The 23,873-nt window shown below is 29.0% G+C and overlaps 1 protein-coding gene across 1 annotated transcript; it reads left to right on the top strand.

The window, feature by feature from the left end:
• The first annotated feature begins 1,120 nt into the window (after positions 1–1,120).
• LOC123292406 (lysophosphatidylserine lipase ABHD12) lies at positions 1,121–23,259 on the top strand. Its single transcript, XM_044873054.1, has 7 exons — positions 1,121–1,176; positions 19,787–19,905; positions 20,943–21,248; positions 21,599–21,849; positions 21,920–22,081; positions 22,815–22,942; positions 23,142–23,259. The coding sequence occupies exons 1-7, from the start codon at positions 1,124–1,126 to the stop codon at positions 23,221–23,223; spliced, it is 1,101 nt and encodes a 366-aa protein (XP_044728989.1). The 5' UTR covers positions 1,121–1,123; the 3' UTR covers positions 23,224–23,259.
• Positions 23,260–23,873: the final 614 nt, after the last annotated feature.

Here is a 23,873-nt window from a genome sequence, read left to right as displayed (position 1 = left end):
AGATACCCCAATTAAAATTTTTTATGAATTAATTCCTGAAAGTATTCATATTTAAATTACTTCGTTTACTCTTGGAGGCTATAATTCTATAAATGGAAATAATTTTCGTGTATAACCTATATTTATGAAAGAAATTAAAAATATTATGACTTGTAATCACACTCCTGGAAATTTAGCGCGTACAATAATAGAGCTCGCTTATTCATTGTTATCACTGTTATTGTATATCGTATCGTTCTGGTATGTATAGAACGCCTTAACTTAGATTACTGATTGTAAATCATTTAACATTAGGACATTATTTATTTAATAAAAAATTATCTTTAAAACAACTATTTATAACTTACAGAATGTTTCTAAATATGAAAAAATAGTCAGGAAACGATTACACAAGTACTACTTTACACTAGTGCGGTAGATCACTGTATTAAAAGTGAAAATCATCATATTAATACTAGTAAGTTTACTCGTAAGAAATGTGCCGGTCTCTTTCTTGCAAAACAGAATTTTTTAACCCCGAACCAAAAAAGGGGTGTTAAAAGTTTGACCGCTATGTGTGTCTGTCTGTCTGTGGCGCCTAATCGGTTGAATCGATTTTGATTTTTTTCGTTTGAAAGGTTATTTAATGGAGAGTGTTCTTAGCTATGTTTCAAGTGCGAATTTAGGGCTTCGTACCCGGAATCAATAGATAAAAACTAGCACAAATGCACCTTCTTTGTTCTTTAGAATTTTTTTTAGGAGCACCCTGTAAAAACAGTATATACAATTAAATATTTTATTTTAGTTTACGACTACACAGTAAGAAAAAATTATCTCGAAAAATGATATAACTTGATATATATTTCAGCAGATATTTATAAAATAGTTTTAAAGTTTTATAACAAGAAAAATGACACCACAATTATTGAAGATATACCACGCAATTTTTAAATATATAGTAGATCCGAGTAATTACAATATAAAATTAGATATACATGCAATACATACTTGCAACATTCTTTTCTTATAGTGAAGGTAAACGTATTCAATAAAAATAAAAACATACGGAAAAAAATTTATTACGAATTTATCAATTTTGATTTGTTTATTTGAATGTGTATTTGAGTAGTGATATATTGTTTCGATGACTAAAGTTTATTGGAAAAATTTTCTTTTCTCAAAAGTACGCATTAAACGGTAAGTGAAAGTTATTTAGTTTATATTCACAATTTATGTAATTTTTGGTTACATATCTTTTTGAAAAAAAAAGAAAGTTTATTGAATTCATAAACGTTTAAGTTTTAAAAATGTTTTTTGAGCCTTTTTGAGTTTTGCACGAATGCAGCAGTTTTGTGTACACAAAATTCACTGCGCAGGTTCATCTACATCAATTGAAAACATGCTCATACAAAAATAGTTGTAAAAGTTTAAAACATTCCGTGATCCGAGTAAATTAAGTCAAAAATACTACTTCGAGGATTTAAGCTAATAAATAAATAGGATTTTTTAAAGATATGCAAAATTTGATTAGATTTGAATTAATTATAACACTGACCGAATTAGTAATAATTATGCAATAGAAATCGTGCCTAGGTCTTCTAGACCTGAATTATAAGTGTGAAGGTTTTTTATGTTATAATACCATTCCAAAATTATACCGAATATTTTTGAATACTATAATTAATATAAGAAAGTTTGCTATGATACTCAAATTTTCATAGAAAACTAATATGACTATTAGTTTAAAAGCCCAGCCAATATTGCGAAGTTTTGTGGATCTTGATATCCTAATTGAAAGTCTCAATTCCATGGGCGTTGGAATATGAATATAATTACTGTGAAAAGTATATACTTTTTTCAAAAATATTAAGGTAGTTGTCGTGCTACAGAATATTATAAAAAATTTTTGGATTAAATACGCTGTAAGAAAAGAGTAAATGAGCCTGTAGTGAAATGAGCCATAATTTTTGTCTAATATTGTACTCGCGGAGGCTTCTCTCCAACTTGTCGGTTTGTACATTTTTTCATAAGTTGTTTAACTTTGCATCAATAGACAGTGGTCCTCTCCAATGCTCTCCGTGGTGATGATCCGAACTTGAAATAAATTTATCTCGATTAGGAGACATAGTCAATCGACTTCAAATTTTGGTTATTATAATATCCTTAATAAGACTCCAATAATATCCTTAATGATCCCAGTATTATGTCCTTAAATGACGACAATCACTTTTTTTTTAAATTTTAAGTCCACATTTTTATCCGACTGCGCGACGCATAGTAGTGGTAATGTGTTGATTAGGCTATATATGTAGGTATGTTTGTTCCTTTGCGGCACTCTAGAGGCCAAACTCGTGGGATAATTTTGATGGTTCTTTTATCAATTGATTTATCTTAATCTTGCGAATGTTACTAAAGGCATGGCAATAATAAAAATTTAATATGGCTACAATAAGACGCCATATTGTGAAAAATGAAAGTCAAAATATCTCAACAGGGCACACTTTAGAGACCAAGCGCATGGACCAATTTTGATGATTCTTACGTCAATCGATTTGTTTTAATTTTGCGAATGTCACTGAAGGCACGGAAGTAATGAAAATTCAATATGGCGACAAACCGGACGCCATATTTGAAATAAAAAGGAAAAAGCAAGTCCAGTAGTTTACATAGCGACTCTAACAGTCGGGATTCAATATAATGAAGATTTGCGCCGGTCTAGATTTTAATGAGCCCCGACTGTTAAAATCGCGAGGCACGAACACGCAGTCGGATTTTTTGATTTTTAAAGTATTTTTTTTACAGTTACAAATAACCGGAAATGGAATAATGATGCGATTTTAGGGTCCCCCGATCTTATGAACAGTGAACACCAAAAATATGCCCTTAGCATCAATATTTTAACACGTTACAACAAACTTGGGACTAAACTTAGTATACTTTAATATATTTCATATATACATGGTATAAAAATTAACTTGATAACTCAAAACTTCCTATATTTACTCAGATACATGCATATGGAAGCAAATTAGTTTACAAACTAGTTTGACATTTCAAAAAATGTGCTTACATAAGTAAAACGTCAAAAAATATTTTGAACCAAAAATTACTTTTTTCAAAAGTTGAGAAAACTTGTGCGTGTTTGAATTTTTGAATTAAAATTTTTCTAAAATTTATGAGTGATAATAAAAATTGTTTAATTAAACGAAATATTTCTACTAAATTAATGTATCCGAAAAGAAATCACACAAACTTAATAAAAGACAATGGTTTATTTATTTAGAAAACGTCGATTTATTAAAAGGTGATATTTATTATCAAAGGTGATTTAATTAAATTATTGAAATTAACTGTTTTTAATATAATAATAATAATAATAATAACAAAATAGGTAACTTGAATAGGTTGTATTTAAAATTTTTTTATTCTATCATTTAGTAAGAGTAGCGACAAGGTTCTGTGCATAGTGTTTTATTGTGACAGACATCAAATAAATATTTTTTATAAAAGTAGTAATGGAACGTCAAAATTTGTATCCTAAAAAACATATTTCATTTTTGACAATTGTAAAAACATTTTTAACGGCTTATTGCCTTGTTCCATTTTTACTTTATTTGGTATATTCACAAGGGCTGTAAGTACTACTATTCATTTATTTTTACTTATAATACCGGCTTTTTAAAGTATTGATTTTTTTGTATTTCCGTATATTTGTTCAATCATTCACCTTTACCTGACATAAAAATTATTTGAAAATTGGTAAATTTAAATTTGGCATGGGAAAGAAAAAGTAATGAGTAATTTTTTTTCGTAGTAATTTTGTGCGTTTTTCTGTATGTAGAATTAATGTAGTTTCTGTTATGATAATGCAAAAAAAAAACAATAAAGATCAAATTGAATTAATAATCTTTGGACTTTTCACATTAATTTAGCATGTCATATCTAGATAATAATTTCAGATATTGATATTAAATAATTGTTAAATATTGTATGTGTTTCATGTCGAAATTATTTCATTTTTTTTGACGATAATATTAGGTTTGATAAAATTGTTAAGTAGCCGTCGTTTTTGCATGAAATAATTTTTAGTGTCTTGAAATTAAATTAATAAAGTTGTCTTGAAATTATTTAAGTCGAAACTTAAAAGAGTTACTCCCAAATTATGTTTATTTTGAGATTGAAAAATTTTGGTGGATCACTGATTTTGATATAGGGTGTACAGAAAACAAGCATTTTGGTTTAAACTGGAATCCGAAATTGGCCTCTTTCGTTCATCGTTTTTTATTTACGTTGAATTCGTTAGGTTTTCGAAAAATTGATTTGAATATTTTGCTCTATCTTTAACAATTTTTAGTAGGGATAGACCAAATCTGTACGAAATAGAGTAAAATCTTAAATTACAAAAATGTTTCTTGATTTCTTATAAACAGTTTTTGTATTCGAAATTTTTTTTTCGAAAACTCAATTTGGCTCAAATCGAAAACGATCCGGGAAGTTTCCGACACATGTAGTTCCGAAGAATAGGGTCGTCACATACTTATTTTGGTTGATCGTTTGAAGAAACGGAGACTCTATTATTACTTTTGGTGAAACTTTTCAGTTTTTTAAGCGCCAATTATTGTAATCAATGCTAGTGTTAGTTCAATAAAAACGTGTGTTTTGAAATTTATAGTCATTTACTTATACTTACTATTGCAAAAGTCATTGGAAAATATCTTGAAATTTGTTAACTGTATTGAATATTTATTACAAGTAGTTCATTGAAATTAGATGTATAATAAGTTAGATTAGAAACACCGACGACACGAGTTCCATGATTTTTGTTCACCCAAAAAATGTTCAACGTGCCAAAAGAAGTTTTCACTTCAAAAACAACGTTATAATAATCCTCCATCTCTTACATAACGAACATGAGCTACTTTTTAGCTCACTGTGCAATGTAATACCTATGACCGCATAAAATTTAGCATTCTGCGTTAAGAATTTTCTCTGTTTTGAGTATTCAAAAGGACAGATTGGCTTCTATCATTCTATGTTAAAATGGTCCGATTTGGGATACAAATTTTTAAATGTAGGGACTGTTTAGCCAAAATGTACACATGTAATAGTTTATAAATTTTTGTGGATCACGCCTATCTCTCGTCTTTAAATCGATTTTTAGGAAATTATAAGATATAAGATTAAAAAAATCAAACCAGTTTTTGACAAAATATTTTTTTTTAAATATCGATTTTCATTTGATTTAATCCAAGAATATTCCACAACTAATATACTAATATTTTTCCACTAATAATATTAATATCCACTTTTGATTGAACAATGCGATAATTTAGCAAAACTATGTTTAAAAAACATGAATAATCAACTTTAACATGTGGTAGTATTAAGTAATCATTTGTTTTTTTTGGAAAATTTACTAATATATTAATTTAGTGTATATACAAAGTTAAACAAATAAATCTTATGTTAAATTATTTTTAATTTTAAAGAGGTTCTTTAAGGTTAAAATTCCAAATTCCCAATTAGTTGAAAAATTTGGCGCCAAAAATTTAACAAGTATATTAGGGAAGTTATTATAAATATTATTTTTCAAATGTAAATTATCATAATTATTTATTTAAATTTGTGAGACAATAATATTAAATTTTCAATGTAAGTCATAAATGCAATCCATACAAGTATGTATGCATCCATACAATTCTATAATTAAAGTAGTGTATCGTTACCATGGAAACGCCTCCAATAAAACTCACGCACGGTGCGAATAATCATCAAACAATTTCTTATAATAATCTCACATGAATATACTGTTTCTAGGCGTAATTGGTTGAATTGCCAATGAAATAGTCGAGACAAAAAAAAAAGAAAATCGCACCAAGGGTCCTGACCTTCATCTACAATAAAATCGCTAAAAAATATAATTAAATTTTTAAAATATCGACACATCTGACGGATTTGATACAAATCCGTAATATTGCTATAGAAATTTGTAGTATTTGTAGAGTCCGAAAGGCGTAGTTTTTACTATGTTTATATGATATTTTGTTTCTTTGTCAAGAATAAGCCTCTGCATCGATGCACACTTATAAATCATCCTGTTGCTTGGAATGTTTCTCACAGAAACGAAATAAAATTCCCACTTGAATTTTAATAAATATTCTGAAATAATGGCACATCGAATAAATCGTATATATTTCCGGCGCTGGTATCGAAACCAGTTTTCATTGTTTTCTTAAGGCGGTAAGCAGTGGACTACACTTTCGTTTGTGAGTTTTTTTCTGGCTAATTCTAAGGCAGTGCATTACTTTCAAGGTGAAATACATCGTCGAGAATATAAGTATATGTTTTCATAAAATTGTCTTTACTTAGTTTTCGTTTCAGGACAACCTTATATAATTCTATTGTCAATATTAACAATTCAACGAAAATTATAAATTATCATTAGAAGAAAATGTTAAATAATTATTACTTCCTGCATAATCAAGTTGAACGCAATTCTTCTTGTAATTTAAGAGAAATGTAATCGATTGTCCTCGAAATTTAAAACAAATTTACTAAGTAGTTTGGGATCGTAGTTTTTATATTTAGTAAAGTTTTTGATGTAATTATTTGAATTTTTTAAAACACACTTCATATTCTTTATACACAAAATGAATGTTGTAGTACCTAATTATTTACTTAAAATTAATAATGTTTTTTACTGTTTACTTAAATGAAATTTGTGAAATACGGAAGTGAAGTGTAAGTACTATAAATTTTAATTTTATTTTTTAAAACAATAATAAATACTACGTTTACTTTATATTCAACTAATACCAGAATATTTGTCAAGTTTAGTACAGAATTTTGTGCCGTCCTACAAGAATATTTATTCGCTTCGTGCATGAGTTTTATTTCAAGGAGTTATCATTGAAATGACACATTACTTTATTAATGTGATTGAATGAATGGACATATAAGTCTATTGACTGATTTACGGTTTACATTGAAAAATATTATTTTCTAATGGATATATAATATTTAACAGAAATGTCTGTTTAAAATCTTGTAAAGCATACGCTCATACCATACACCAAGAACATATATATTTAGGGCATAAAACCTTTTATTGCGAGCTATAAGCGATCGTGGGTGAATTTAAGGCGCCTATCTGGGCGGGGTCTAGTCATCGGTTGTTGCGTACTTTAAACTGCGCATCAGGCTGCCTAAGTGAATGAAAAAAAAATTTTGATTTAGGTTAAGTATTTTTTTAAATGTGACCCATCATTCTGTATGACTGTGCAAAATTTTAAAACCATATTCGTACTAAAACCGAAAATATGAGGGTGTCTTCATCTTAAATGCGGCACACTGTATATTATAGCCTGTAAACTACACATAGCCTCTTAAATCGGACTTTATTTCATTAATAATAAATTCAATTGTCTTTATAAGTTATTATTCACACATTTCACGTACAAAATTTAATATCCGTTGAACTTAATGGTGAATTAATATATTGAATTTTTTTTTTTCAAATTATATCGATTGCTCAGACTCTTTTTTTCTTATTAATATTTTTTGACGATCTTTAGAAAAACTAAATCTTTGGGGAATGAAATAATTTATCTATTTTATTGGTACCAACCACAGTTAAATAGTTAATAATTAATTAATGGATCATTTTTGTAATTAACATCTTCGAAAAATCGAATCAATGCATTTAAAAATCTTAAAAAATGTATTTAAAACACAATGGATCTGAAAAAGTATGTACAACTCCTGCTAGCATCCGTACTAGTACCCAAATGTAGTATTCGTTGTGTGCGTAGTCATGGTAGGGACAATAAAATCGACGTTAGCGCTACCAGTGAAAAATTTTGGCGGTAAAGGAGGCTGTTATGACTAATTTGCAATTCTTTACATGTTATAGAAAATGTCAAATTAAAATTATTGAAAAACATTAATTAATTTAAGTTAATGCATTAAAAATTTTGAAAATAAGAAATCAAATTGCACAAATATTATTTTTCAAAGGTAAATTATCATAATTATTTATTTAAATTTGTGAGACAATAATGTTAAATTTTCAATGTAAGTCATAAATGCAATCCATACAATTATATATGCATCCATACAATTCTATAATTAAAGTAGTCTATCGTTACCACGGATACGTTATACTCCAATAAAACTCACACACGGTGCGAATATCAGGCATACCCAAAACCTCATAATTTATCTTTAAAGTGAATCTCCGTTGACTTTCGATACAGTGCCTGAGTCTATATTTTCGGAGAAAATATGGCTAAAAACTATTTACATTATGATGAATGATTATAAAAAGATGTTGTAAATGTTGTTCTTTTACAATATGCCACCATCAATTAATTGTAAGGCAATTTAAATCATTTACACTAATTTTATAATAATACTGAAGAATCTGTCTGTATCATGCTAAAATATGATTCATCAAATATAACTTAAATATAACTTACTGAAAGGAGTTACTGACCTAAGTAAAACGAATGTAATGTACACTGAACAAAAATATTCTTAATATCACTCGATATGAGGTTGTCTAGAACATCATAGCGAGATCCAATATGGCGAATAGGGCCACGAATGTGATACAATTACCGTACGGGATTGAGTGGTGAAGTTGACACAACCTCATGAGTTGTTTGTATGTAATTAATATACTGTTTCATATAAATTTCAAATGTTGTTGTTTTGAAATACAACACAGTTTTAAACAAACTTTTTTTTTATTGGTTCCACCACATTATAACTAAATACTGATGTGGTTGTCACAACTACATGAGCAGCCAAAAAAAAAATAAAAGGTTTATCTCTGTTAATAGGTTTATTTAAAAAAAAAAATTGATATCTTCGAGTCGGATTTGAACCAGCTACATATGGTTTACTATTGTTATTGGTGTTTTTAGTCCACGACTCTACCAACTGTGCTATCAATAGTTGTTATAAAGTACAAAAATATCTTATATATTATAAAAATGATTAATTAGCTTATTTCCAATTTTCTGTCTACTAATCGATATCTCTGTGTGACAGCAAAATTTCAAATCGATATTCCAATAAATAACGAAAATATGAGGGTGTCTTAATCTTAAATACGACACACTGTATATGCGTACTATGCTATTTTTGGCTTTTTTGGGGAATACACTTTTACCCTACAATAAAATTTTTACCTCATGGGAGAAGTTTGCTGTTTGTGCGAACCCTTTGCATATCGACTGGCTAACTTTTTATACTTAGATTTTATTGCTATTACCTAAATATTAATTGTTTTCTACATTCAAAACTTTCAAGATAGAGATTTTACCTGACCTGAATACATAAGAGAACAGATAGAATTCCTAATTTTAAGCCAACTGCGCGACATATAAAGTCACTATGTAAACTACTGGACTTGCTTGTATTTTCAAATTTTATTTAACGGAGTTGGGTTTTTGATTTTTTAATTTTAAAGATGTAATGTTTGGAGATACAAAAATAACCAGTCATCCAGTGAGAGTAGGTGTTGTTTTTTTGCCAAACAATTTTATTAATTCTGCAAGAAATCAAGATTAAGATGACCTTGACAGTTCAACCATAAAATATAATATAATATAATATAATACGTCCGTGGTTATATAACTTAACACCTAATGACATTGAATAATCACTAATATTTGTATCCTCTTCTTGCACGAGTTAAATTTTTTTATCGTATAAATAAGCAAGCCGAATTAATATGGTCTTTGGTTATCAGGTCAATAATTTTCCGAGTGAAGAAATTATTGTCCCACACTACTAGAGGAAGATTGTTTCATATCTATAATGTTCAGCAGAAAAAAATCGTGCTTCTCTCTCTTATATTAAGCACCCGTTATACTTTTTCTTGTGGTTAGAAAAGTATAGTTATCTTAAAGGGCCGCGCAATATTAGATAAGAAAATTGCTTTCTGTGAAACGATCAAAGCTAGATACTAATATATTATAGTTTTAGACTTTCTGTTTTAGACAAACCGCCCCCAAAATGTTCTTCAGATCGTTTTGATCAAAAAGTCTCAAGACCTCAAAACTTCTCAACGAGTATTTTCTCGTGCTGCGAAAAATCAAAGCTCTACGCCTATATTATAGCTATATGCCCGTAGCTCGAAAACTGCTCGTTAAAACAAAGTTTTACAGGAAACCGTTTTCCTCATCACATAGGTACACTATAAATATAATATATGTGTAGAGCTTTGATTGATCGTGGCTCGAAAACTACTCGTTAAAAATTTTTGCGGCCGTGAGAGCTATTCTATTGATCAGAATGACCCAACGAACATTTTACGGTGGCCTAGAAGAAGTTTCAAAGAAAGCTATTTTTTTATCTAATATTGAGTAGTCCTTTATAGCGAGAGATTTCAATTTTCGAAGTGATAACAATAACTTTCTATGTTCCATCAAAAAGTTAAAAAAATTGAACTTTGTGTATACAACTAATAGTAAATATGTAAATTTTATTTTATATTCAATGTTAATTATTTGATAATTATTGCATATTTTATGATAATTGTTATAAATTTAAAATTCGATTACGAAAAAATTAATTCTCATTAAAAATATAAAAATCGAGTACCTCGCGAAATATAGAATTTGATTGGCGTAGATTTATTTATTCATTAAAGGCGTTATTTTGCTAAGTACGATAATTCTGCTTTACGTACAATAATTTTACGCTACTGGTACTGTAAGTTCCTCACTTCAGGTTGTGAACACTGGAGTTTTGTAGTTCGGATTTGTTCTGGGTTTGGATAGGTCTTACATATGTCATCCTGGATGTCGTCTTGCAATTAGTCCAGGTTGATTTTACTTATCATTAACTAAAAATGAAACTAAATTAATTATTAAGTAATAATAATTAGACAATATTTGAACCTTACCTTAAATATTTTGAGTTGAATAATTTGTTTTTATAAACAAAACAAAGAAAATTAAACAAAATTTAGTACCTAAGACCTCAATAATAAACTTTAATAACAATAAGTATATATAATTAACATAGTGTATTACAGAAATGCCCTATATTTATTTACCGACATTCATTGAGTTTGCGATAATGAGTTTGAAACAAAGGTTATTAGTTTAAAAAGAATATATTTTGCTCCTGAGTTTTTAGTTTTTCATATCACTATTTCGCGATAAAAATTCGCCATTTTGTTTCTTTTTTTCAAACACCTACATAAGAACACTTGGGTTTTTATGACAAATATAATGATATCTTAAATGTCGAAATCCATAGAGCTGCTTGGACGATACGAGGTAATAAAGAAATTTACAATCGAATAAAAAATGCACAATTAAATCAGCTAAAAAAACCAACTACCCCCTAAAAAAAGGGTCTAGGACCACCCCTGAAAGGGTGAAATAGATCGACTTTTATGCATTGTCATCCACGTCTGAGCTATGGTCCAAATTTCAAGTAACTAGCACCCGCACATACAAAAGCGAGCTAATAAAAACATGTTAATAACACTGAAACTAAGGAACTGAATTTACTTTTTTAACTCAAAAAAAAATATTCTCCTGGCAGATTTCGTTCGTTAATATTTAGCCTATGTCTAAGCAATCAATTTTCGAAAAGGGGCCCATGTCTTAGAGTTGTGATCTTTAATATATATAAGATCTATGTCTAAGCAATATATTCGAAAAAGGCATATCTCTTAGAGTTGTGGCTTTTTCGAAATCATTTCTGTACACGCCATGACGTTGCATGCATGCAGAAAAGCATTCAGAACATTTTGGCATGAAAAAACGAAATGCGCCCTTTAAATTGCACGAGCATAAAAATTCTCTACGATCTTTAATTGAACCGCATTTTAATAAATTGATAAACAGATAACATAGCATTTAACAATAATGATATTTTATTATAATTAAATAAAAAAATTTCAGGGTTTTCTTTGTGTATTTCTACGATAGACATAATAAATAACTTGATAAAACATATAAAATTTATAAAATAATCTTCTATAAAAGGAAATATCCACAGTTATTCTATTTCTTTGCTTTTATTACCGTATGTTTATCGAGGTCTGATTAAAAAATAAATTTAAATCTGGCATCAAGTCAGGTATTTTTGTTTTTTGGCATTGTAAAAGCAATGGTAAATCCAAGTTTTCGACCTCGGAAAACGATCGGATCATGCCAAAAAATAAGAAAAACCTCGAAATTTTTTACCTTTTTTAAGTTTTTGTCGTTTTGACCTGGAAGGACTGATTTTTCAACAAAAACTTTAGTATTTAAGAAGGTTAAATTTGCAACAATTTGAGTTCAAGTTGGTTTTTACAGGACCGAGAGTTTTGAAGATTCTAAAATCAAGTAACTTGACAAAGTAACAAACTTTGAAAAGCTGTTTCTCCGAAACTATCGATCATATAAAAACCGACTTCATCTCAAATTGTTGCAAATTTATCCTTCTTTAAAATGAAATACCAAAATCGGCAAAAACTGACATAAGGTCAAAATTTTCGAGGATTTTATTATTTTTCGGCATGATCCGGTCGTTTTCCGGATCGAAAACTTGGATCTAATATTGCCTTTACATTGAAAACAACATATAAAAAAAAAAAAAAAAAAAAATACGTGATTTGATGCCATTTTCAATTTTTACTCCCCACTTTTATAAAATTGAAATAAATCCCCACTTTTATAAAATTGATCCAATTTATATAAAACTCTGCATATAGAATTTCAAAACTCCATGAATCTTACTCTAGGGCTTATAAAATGGATTTCTAGCAGCGTATGGAAAATTATGGTATTCACTCAGTTCCAACAAGGAGGGTTAGTAACGAAAACAATCCGTTATGTTTTCGGGATACAATTTATAGTGTCCGACCGAAGGTCGATTTTTGGCCGAAGCCGATTAATCTGCTATCACCACAACCTTCGGCCGAAGTCGAAGGTTTAAAAACATGATTTTAAAACTTTAATATTAAAGTTGATCTCTAGAAGTTGATCTAGAGATTATGATCTCTAGAAGTTGATCCAGAAGTCAATCGAAAGATGATTAAAAAAATTACTTTGAAGAAATTTATTTGCTAGGAACCTTCGGCCTAAATTCAGGCCGAAGTCGAAAGTTTGGCCGAATGTGACCGAAGCCGAAGCTTCGGTCGGACACTAACAATTTCTAATCTTTTGTAAAATGTTTGAATTTCATGACATGCCTGCAAGACATACACGATGCAAACAACCTACAACCATATAAATAATGTACTTTTTCTCAATGTTTCATTACTCAATCCAATTAGTGTTAATATTTGTAATTATTAATATTATTTTACAATAGTTTACAATTTTATTTATTTAGAATTATCTAGTAATTTTATTTCTTTTCCCATGAATGGATGGACACTGGTATCGAAAGTCAAGGTTGTTTCCTGTTTAATAAATAAGAAATGAAATATTTTAATATATAGATGAATATTTATTTAAACTGGTCTACGCATAATTTTCACTATTATTTCCTAGGAGAAGGTAGAACTGGTTCTTTGACATTTTTATTGCATAATCATTTTTTTTACAATAATTATACCATACATATATGAAATATACATAGTATATTAAGTTTAGTCCCAAGTTTGTAACGCTTAAAAATAATGATGCTAGGAAAAAATTTTGTCATAGGTGTTCATAAAATCACCTAATTAGTCCATTTCCGGTTGTCCGTCCGTCCGTCTGTGGACACGATAACTTAAAAACGAAAAAAGATATCGAGCTGAAATTTTTACAGCGTACTCAGGACGTAAAAAGTGAGGTCAAGTTCGTAAATGAGCATCATAGGTCAATTGGGTCTTGGGTCCGTAGGACCCATCTTGTAAACCGTTAGATAGAACAAAAGTTTAAATGTAAAAAATGTTCCTTATCAAAAATTAAACAACTTTTGTTTGAAACATTTTTTCGTAAACATCACTGTTTACCCGTGAGGGCGCCAATTAGGCGGAAATTTTATAATATGTACTATACTTGATTATCAGTTATGTATGTGTCACATGTTTGTATGTGTTATGTGATAAAGAAATCAACATTGACTATGCATGGTATTTCAACAATTAACTCAGTCAATTGTTTCTTTTCACTTGTTATTATTAAAATTTATTGTTGTTACCTTCAACGGTTGTGTATTAGAATACATAAAGAAGTATTGATTAATTCAGGCGATGCCGGATTTAGTGCTATGAATCACCTATTTAGAATAATCATCACCTACCACAACTAGCCAAAGAGACGGTATCAGGTCGATTCTTACATTTTTTTTGAACGAAAGTCATCTTTTTGATAATTTTTTGTATAAAAATCTAATGCCGGAGGGTGCCGGATTAGTAAGATTGTACTGTACATATCCTTTTACTCTTTCACCCTTAACAAAAAAAGACGGTTAACTACAACGTAATTACTACCTATTATTTCCGACAGTCAGCTGTTCATTTACCTGCCAAATAAAGTAAAAATATATTTTGCGCATGATTTATTGTACAAAATAAGGGTGATCCATCCATCATTTTATTCTCTAATCATAAGGGTTTAAGATAGTTGTAAAGTGTTATTTAAAAAAACTTAAAAACTACCTTTGATTGAATATCTGTCTTGCGAAATAGTTGTGTCAAAGTGAATAATAAAATTATTAAATGACAATTTTCCAGAATAAATTTTTAATTAGACTATATTTGAATCGTAAACGGTATGTTCTGTTCTTTTAAATAATTAATTAGTAGTTGTACGTCATTGTAATAAATGATAAAATTACAAATATGTCATCTTGAATCTTGTATCTTCCTTATTCAACATTTGCATTAAAGTCTTTTATACATAAACTTATTTGTTTGAGAAATCCATAGTGTAATTAAAATTACGGTAGTGTATCGTTAGTTAATTATTAAATGTAATTTACACTTGAAATACAATGCAAACAAAGATATTTTTAAAAAAATTTCAATTATTATTGGTGTCCGATCGAAGGTCGATTTTTGGACGAAGCAGGAGCCGATTAATCGGCTATCGCCACAACTTTCGGCCGAAGCCGAAGGTTTAAAAACATAATTTTAAAACTTTAATATTAAAGTTGATCTCTAGAAGTTAATCTAGAGATTATGATCTCTAGAAGGCAATCTAAAGATGTTCGTAACAGTTCGTTTAAGTCCGACGCTTGCAAGGAACCTTCGGCTTCGGCCGAAATTCAGACCGAGGCCGAAGGTTTGACCGAATGTGATAGAATCATAGACATATAAGAAGAGAACGATGCTCTGACGTACGCTTTGTTTCTTTTTAGTTGTGTTTGCGCATTACCAATCTTGTACAAGTGCTTACTGTAAGTGGACAAGTGCGACAGTAAGTCACGCCCCAAAAAAAGAGACAAAAACGTACGCCAGAGCATCGTTCTCTTTTTGCCGAGTCTGGAATCCCACTTAACAAGATCGTCCGTTACTAGCGTGGTCTATTCTTTTATGTCTATGGATAGAACTCGTACATAACTAAAAATATGTCAAGGTAAATACAAATTAAAAGAGCAAACGGTCCCCTTAGAAACGCTATTCGGACAACTCTTTGTAATATACGAAAAATTGAATATTTTTCATTCAAATAGAACGAATCTTGTGTTCCATGAATCTTGTTGTGTTATAGTTTGTTATACCCCTAAGTCAGGAGTACAAGTGAGTCCATATGTGACTGACACATTTGACCCAAATTGCGTTTTATTTTGCGTCATATTATGTGTACTATTATGTTAACGGTTTTTATTTTAGAAGACTCGGGACAAATTTAATGCCAAAATATGTAATTTTTATTGGAAGTAAATTTTTATAGCTAGTATTATGTTAGGAAGTTTTTAATCGATCGATTAAAGTGTACCTCGCCCTTTGTGCTTGATTTTCCATTCGACATCTGCCTGCTTAACTTCTGTATTTAATAAAAAAATAGGAAAACTTAAATTTTCAAAACGAGCATCAACTCTAACTTTCTAACCAAGTGATTGCAAAATTTGATGTATTTACAGGTTTATAATAAAAATATTTTTTATCAAAAATCAATTCGCAAACAAGGTACAATACATTAATTAGATCTAATCATCAAATTCTAGTCTATTGAAAATTCGATGAAAATATTCTTTTGTTTAATAAATGAAATAAATTTGAATGTATGAGTCAGAACAATCATTTTATCACCGAGAATATGTGATTTTATTATACTTCATATCGATTAATATGTTAGTGTACGCTTTGATTTCGTTGTAGCTTTTTATATTTATGTAGGCATGATCATTCGCCATTTTTATGGTTATGTCAAATAGGCAAAATGTTTTTTTCAAATACAGTCAAACCTGGATAAGCGAGAGTTCAAGGGAGCACAATCTCATTCTCGCTTATAGAGGTTTCTCACTAACCCGAGTTTCTCGCTAATGCAGGTACATGGGTAGCGTTTCTCTCTTATAGAGGTACGCAGCAATAACAAGTCACAGCAAGAATGTAGTAAATATGTAATATGATAAAATTATGTGCATAATATGCACAACATATAAACTGTCGCTTATACATATAGGTATAGATAAGTAGCAGTCTCACTTACGGAGATCCATGAGGGAAAAACGACTATCTCTTACAGAGATTTCTGTTTCTCGCTAATAGAGGTTTTGGGAGCTTAAAATGACGGGTCCTGGCTATTACTCTCACTTATCCAGGTTTAACTGTACTATAACATTTTTTTTAATTAACAATTTATTAATTATATTATCGCTACACGAAAATTAACGCATTGCTATGGAATGTATTTGATATTTTATTCCAATATCAATTACATATACATAATAATAACATTATGTTCTGTGATAATTTTTATATAATAATTTATATTGTAATGTGTGTAATTGATATTTGAAAAAAATATTAATTATATTCCATAAAAATGCGTCATTTTTTGTGTAGCGATATTATAATTAATAAATTATTAATTAATAGAACATATCTGAACTTAAAAAAGTATTTAAACATATTTTGTCTGTTTGACATTAGCATCAAAATGGCGAACGATCTTACCGTTAAGTTGGCTCCATAAAAAAAACTTTTTTATTATAAGGTTTATGAAATAAAGTTATTCTTTATAAAAATTTATGCTTTCGAAAATATTAACATTCGACTATTCACTTTTGACATCGACAAATTGATAAAGTTCGATGGGAATGTTTTGACTACTTTTAAATTAAATTTTGCAAATCCCTACTCATACACACTCTTATCACACCTACTCATCCTAATTAATTTTTATATTATCTAGCAGATAAAATAACATATGAGGCTGTAAACAGGCTAATCTGTGACTCCATGGACATACCTTAAGAGCGTTTTCTTTGTTCTGTATTAGTTTTAGTTACTGAGTAATGGGACATTCTGTATATCTTATACTGTATCTCGTACAATAAAGATTCTGCGGAGCACTTTGAGCGAAGATTCTTCTTAGAAGTAATCGTCACCTATATTTCTTAAATATTAAATATAATCGAAATTATTACGTAAAAATATAATTAACAAGTACAAAATAGTTTAATCAACTTCTAGTAAAATATTATTTTTAAATGACAAATGTTTTGATTTTAATTGTTATTAAATTTAATACGGAGGCTTCATGTAATAAGGGCATATTCGCCAACTCTCCTACCTTCAGATATTTGGCCAGTGCATTCCATTTGTGACTCAATTTATTATCTCGATATAACGATTGTGATGAAACTCGCATTATGATTTTAAATTAGTTATATGAGACATTTTTCGTTTTTACGTTCCATTTGTTAAGAAATACATTCAGTGTTGAAATAGAGGTATACGATTTGCTATACATCGTTATTAGTATAGTTAAAGATGTTACAAATAATGGAAAATGAAAGAAACCGCTCGCATTTTTCTAAAACCTCATGGAATGTGTTTCTCAGGTGTCAAATATCATTAGTAACGCATGAGCTATAAATATCGGCGTTAAGCACAATTTAAAAACTTGTATAGACTATTCTGAAAAGTTGTGTTTTGGTGGACATGCCCTTCTGGCTATAGGTCCTCACTATGTACTTAAAATATGCAATTATTAATCTAAAATCAGTATAAAATTAGTAAAATTTATTTACTGTCATTTCTGATTTAGTACGTTTAGTTTTCTTAGAAATATTTTCAAAGTGTGGTTTTAAAATAAAGTTATGGGTGAATTGTATTTATTACGAATTTATCAGATAATTAAAGCAATTCGATTTTCAAAACTATTGACAAGGTAAATTATTCGAATATTTATTTTTTTTTTATTCAAGTTTTTTTAATACCTATCGTCACGCAAAAAGGTCGTAAGTCTTTATTTTTATTAGTCGGACTTTGTTTCGGTTTCGATGTGGTTGTAAAATTTCTTATAATAATAGCGGTAATAAAAATAGTCAAATTTCATCCACTGTAACTAAAAGAGTAAATTAAGCGAATAATTATTTATTGTATAACAGCCTATAACAAAAAAGGCACTCCATCGAACACCTCAAAATTATAAAGTTGAAATTACTGAAAAACATGTTGTTACGCCCCCCAGATAAGGAATTCTTTGATGAGGAAACCACCGCCGTAATTCCCGCGTTGACGATCTTGCATTTCCGTAAAATTACAACTTAAAAAATAAAAAACTCAAATATAAACAATCAAATGTCACTATAACAACAATATGGCAAAACAATAACATTGTCTATCAGATTTTTTTGTCTATCAGGTTTACTGTTAAGTTTACTCCTTCTGATTATTATCTTCTGAGGGATATAACAGTGCCTATAACTGTATGTAAATTAGTGTAGTAAATGGGTAATGATGGATTGATTCGAATTCAAGTTACAGAGATAGAATCGGACTCGAATTGGAGAAGTGAATGCGAGACTTAACAATTTAAGATACTCAAAGATAGGCGAAGAAATAAAAATATAATTCATGATAAGAAATTTAATTCTTTACCTATTTTAATAATTTTTACTAAAATTATTTAAATTCAAGGGTAACTAAAATGACTTAATTTGATATGTTCTTGGGTAATATAAACAATTAAATAGTATAAATAGAGAATAATAAATTATTTATAAAAAACGAGTTTATTTAAATTATTTATTAATATTCATTAAATAATATAATCATTTTTTTTTTTTTAATATAAAAAATTCAAATCAAACAATTTTTTAATTCTATTTCATCGAAGGACAGACACTACATAAGGGAAGACTACGAATCTGAGCGATAAATTTTTATACTGAATTATTACAGAATTCAATCAGATAAGATTGAAAATGAAACTTTTGTAACTTACTATCAGGACTAAAAGCTTGTGAACATAAAATTTTTTTAAGATTTCAAGTGGTTAAAAAGCACAATCTTGTAGAAAATGGAAGGGGGATTCTGGTGTAAAAATAGACGGCATAAAGTACATGAAAAAAAGATGTTAAAAAATTGTTTTAATATGCACACTTGTAAACGCAGTTAACGTAACCGCTCTCAGGTGCCAGACTCCAATAAGAAAAGTAATATCAAAAATCCAGCCATCTGAAAATCAAATTTTTCGTGACGTTGCTAGCTCGTATAACCATAGCATAACTTTAGCTAGGAGCTGATGAAAATTTTAAAATGTAAAATAATAAAATAAAAATTACGAATGCTTTTTTTTTTACAATACTCCTTGCATTCCTTGCAAAAAGTTGTAAAAAGCACCTTTCTAACTTATTTTGTTTGATTTTTCTTTAACTAAACTAATAAGTGTTTTCTTTTTTGTTGCAGAATCTTATTAACAACACTAAAAGTATCAATATTAATATTCTTTTTAATATTTGGTGTTGGACCAATTATATTTAAATTATCATGGACGCTTCAAAGAAATGTATTATTTTTAAATTTTTGTAAGTATTAAAATCGACTGTTTTACACTTTGATAAAATTTGTTCTAATTAGTGATATCTGAAAAGATTATGGGTTTAAAAATTACATTGTCGGAATCTACCAAAAAACGCTTAACAACAAACAATTTTTGTGCAAATTAGACTTCCGACAATGATCCCAACCTTATTGTTTTTAAATATTATAAACATTCCGTACGATATATCTGATAATAGTATCCATGTACCTGATATTAATTTTGAGAGTGTTTGGATCATTTATAAGATAACAAACAAGAATTCAGATTTAAAAAAAAAAATAAATTCCTTAAATTTTAATCAACCTAAACGGTACAAGATTCATTAAAAACGTTTGATGGTTGGAATAGATATTTCATGTAGGCAAACAGAAAGGGCCAGAAATAAAAAAGAAAAGTGAATACAGTGCAACCTTAATATAACGAACCTCAATATAACGAATTCCTCGATTTAACAAATTTTTCGCAATCCCCTTGAATTGTCCATAAGAGTCAATATAAAATATACCTCTACATTACGAATATTTTTTGCGAACAGCCTCTTTATAACGAATTTTCAACTACATAAAAAATTTAAATACCTCTAAATAACGAAATTCGTCAATTCAAAACCTTTATATAACGTATAAAGTCCCACCAATATATGACAGTTAGTATACTCCATAGTATGTAATTCATGTCGCGAGAGGTTCCGACACTTTTTACCTCTTTATAACGAATTTTAGACCAACTTAACCTCAATATAACAAACCTCAGTTTAACGAATTACTTGATATAACGAATATTTACTGGTTCCCTTCAGATTCGTTATATCGAGGTTGCACTGTATATGGTCCATGACATTTCGTTAAAACCTCGTGATTTCTGTCTCAAACAGGGAAAGTGTTAAAAATATGACCAGAAAATGACAGATTTTTTAGTCATATTCTCCGCGAAAATATAGAGTTTTGCACTGTATCGAAGGTCGATGAGTAGAGGTGGATCGAATATTTTTTATATTAATATTTTTGTTTTTTTTTTTAGTGGATTATCCAAAAAATGTAGATTATTCATCACCTGAAAAATATGGTTTACCAGGTGCTAGAAATCTATACGTAAAAACAGATGATGGTATAAATTTGGGTGTATGGCAAATTTTACCATCCAATCTATTAGAAGTAAATGAAACAAATCGTAATAGTAGTGAATACTTTGATAATGTACTGAATAATGGACAACCAGTTATGTTATATATGCATGGAAATTCAGGTAATCGAGCTGGAGAACATCGAGTTGTCATGTATCAAAATATGAGAAAAATATTTCATGTGATTACATTTGATTATGGAGGTAAATATTTTATAATGTCGAATTTTAATAGCTTATTACAAACGCAAATAAATCACAGATTCCAAACATCATAGATAACTGTGGCAGTAGGATGGGATGAAGCTACCTTCAACCTTCAAGGAATCGCAACAATTTAACTAAATGAATTTTAAATTCTCGTATTTGGTTTTTTTTATTAAAAAAATTTTTTTTTTTCGTTTTTACAACTGTAAGCTTTATCAGTCGAACATCATGCTCCCCTGGCCCATTAGCTGGTGATGATCTTGGGATCTATCTTTGAAATTTTGCCTCTTACACGATATAGTAGAAATGAAAAGTAATTTAATTTATTTTTTCTTTTATATTTTTAGGCTACGCAGACTCAACATATCGTGAACCAAACGAAACAAATGTTGTATCAGACGGTAAATTTATGGTAAATTGGGTACGTAATAAAACAAATGGTCCAATATTTATTTGGGGTCATTCACTTGGAACAGGAGTATCAACACATGTACTAGATATATTAGCAAACGAAGATGGCTTTGAAGCTAATGGTTTAATACTTGAATGTCCATTTAATAATTTACATGATGAAATTGCTGAACATCCATTTGCAAGGGTTTGTAATTTTCTTTTTTTTTATTCTTTTTGTAAATTTTATTATTAAAACTTGAAAACTTATTGTTTAGCCTTTCAAAGATTTGCCATGGTTTGACTACTTAGTACCAGATGCGATGTATGGAAATGGTTTGAGATTTGAATCAGACAAACATATATTAAATTTTAAAGCTCCAATTGTTATATTACATGCAGAAGATGATGGAGTTGTTCCATTTCACCTGGGCAAAAAGGTTAGTTCAAATCTACCAAAATTTTATTACAAAATCAATGAAATATGTCATACGAAAATCATGACAATCTTAAATTTAATATAGTTAAACAAATAACAATTATATTCTTTGTAAATCTTATTGCTAACAAAATTCAATCGTGAAAAACTGCGCAAATTAAGTCATGAAAAGGACTTTTTGAGTTTATGGTACCAGATCAATTATTCCTAGTATCAAAAATGATGGCCGGCAATTGACAGATTTTCGAATGAATTTAAATTAAATCTTGATTAAACTAAATATTTCATTAAGTTCATGAAAAAAGTCGTTCATGAGCCTATCATTATGATGTGGGTTCACCAAAACGAGCAGATTACAGTGACAGAGGTGTCCAATAAACTGTATGAAATCATGGTTGACTGTAAAGTCTATGTTTCAATCATATAATGTTAAGGTAGTTAATTATTTATATTAAAAGTCATGAAGATTTCTTAAGATTTTGCTGGAATGACCCATCTATCTTAATTGAAAAATCTGTCGCTTATCACCCATGGCTTGTAAGAGGTTGCTCTTGCATACTACCAATAAGAAATAAGAATCACCAGATCTTTATAGGATCTTGTTTTGAAGGAATTCGTCACGTTGAAAAGGAAAGGCGAAATTTTCTCCTAATGCAAGACCTCTTAATGAATACCAATTACATTTTATTGTTGTTTTTTCATATTTTAAATAATCTTTATTCTTGAATTTTTAGTTACATGAAGTTGCACTGCAGTTCCGCACCAAAGGACAAGCCCCTGTCACATTTCATCGATTTGATGGTAAACACGCTTATGGACATAAATGGATAGCAAAAGCTCCGGAGACCTTAGAAATAATTAGGTAAAAATTTATTAAAAAATTATTAGCACATGGTAAACACATATCTCTGGACCTGTTAATTTTCCACCACGCTTTCAAATTATTTTGTGTGAGCCACAATGAAGTCTATAAATAATAACAATTTTAACAAATAAATGTACTTGTAACTTTTTTAGTAAATTTTTGAAGAAACACTCAAGCAATTTTTTTAATTTTTTAGTGAATTTGTGAAGAAATATTCAAACCAAGACAAAAAGAACGAACACCAAAGACATCTAGATATAAAAAATCTATCTTCGTAATTGTATAGAAAATTTAAATATATTTTTTTTATGTAAGCTTTAGTTATTAATGTGTGATCGATGTTGTATAATTTAATTTATTCTCACCTATATGTAAAAAAAACATATTTTTTTAAAATACTTCAAATTAAAACAATTTTTTCACTTAAATTTTTTTTTTTGTTTTCCTTTAAAAAATTCACACTGCTTAGTGACTACCTGAACTAATTGCAAATTTTCAACTCTCTAGCTCAGTCTAGAGGAACTGAAGAGATTTTGAAGAGAGGATTGAAGAGCAAGACTTTGAAAACGTCGAAAAAGAGATTTTTTTCTCGTAATGTCTCCAACTGAATAGATTTTCTTGAATCATACCTAAGAACATTCTCGACTAAGCTACCTTTCAATCTTTCAATGGTTCATCCGTTTAGAAACGAGAGACAAACACACAAATAAATATACATGTTAAACATGTAACACTTGTTTCTGGTTGAGTCGTGGATAAATAATATAATATAACCCAAATTTTGAACTACGTGAATATTATCTTTGAAAACATTTGTAATGAGCGACATCATAAATGTATTGCGAAAAAAGTGTGAATGAATGTACTTATTCAAGCCCATATTTTCAATATTTCAATTTAAACAATGGAAGAAATTTTATATTCAACA

The sequence above is a fragment of the Chrysoperla carnea genome, chromosome 2, assembly GCF_905475395.1.
Source record: "Chrysoperla carnea chromosome 2, inChrCarn1.1, whole genome shotgun sequence".
Taxonomy (NCBI): domain Eukaryota; kingdom Metazoa; phylum Arthropoda; class Insecta; order Neuroptera; family Chrysopidae; genus Chrysoperla; species Chrysoperla carnea.
Note: the sequence above shows the minus strand (reverse complement) of the source record. Positions and strands in the feature narration are given on the sequence as shown.

Coding starts and splice junctions, on each gene's coding strand:
- LOC123292406 (XM_044873054.1), top strand. CDS start 1,124: ATGACTAAAGTTTATTGGAAAAATTTTCTTTTCTCAAAAGTACGCATT. Junction 21,249..21,598: donor GATTACATTTGATTATGGAG/GTAAATATTTTA, acceptor TTATATTTTTAG/GCTACGCAGACTCAACATAT. Junction 22,943..23,141: donor GAGACCTTAGAAATAATTAG/GTAAAAATTTAT, acceptor TTAATTTTTTAG/TGAATTTGTGAAGAAATATT.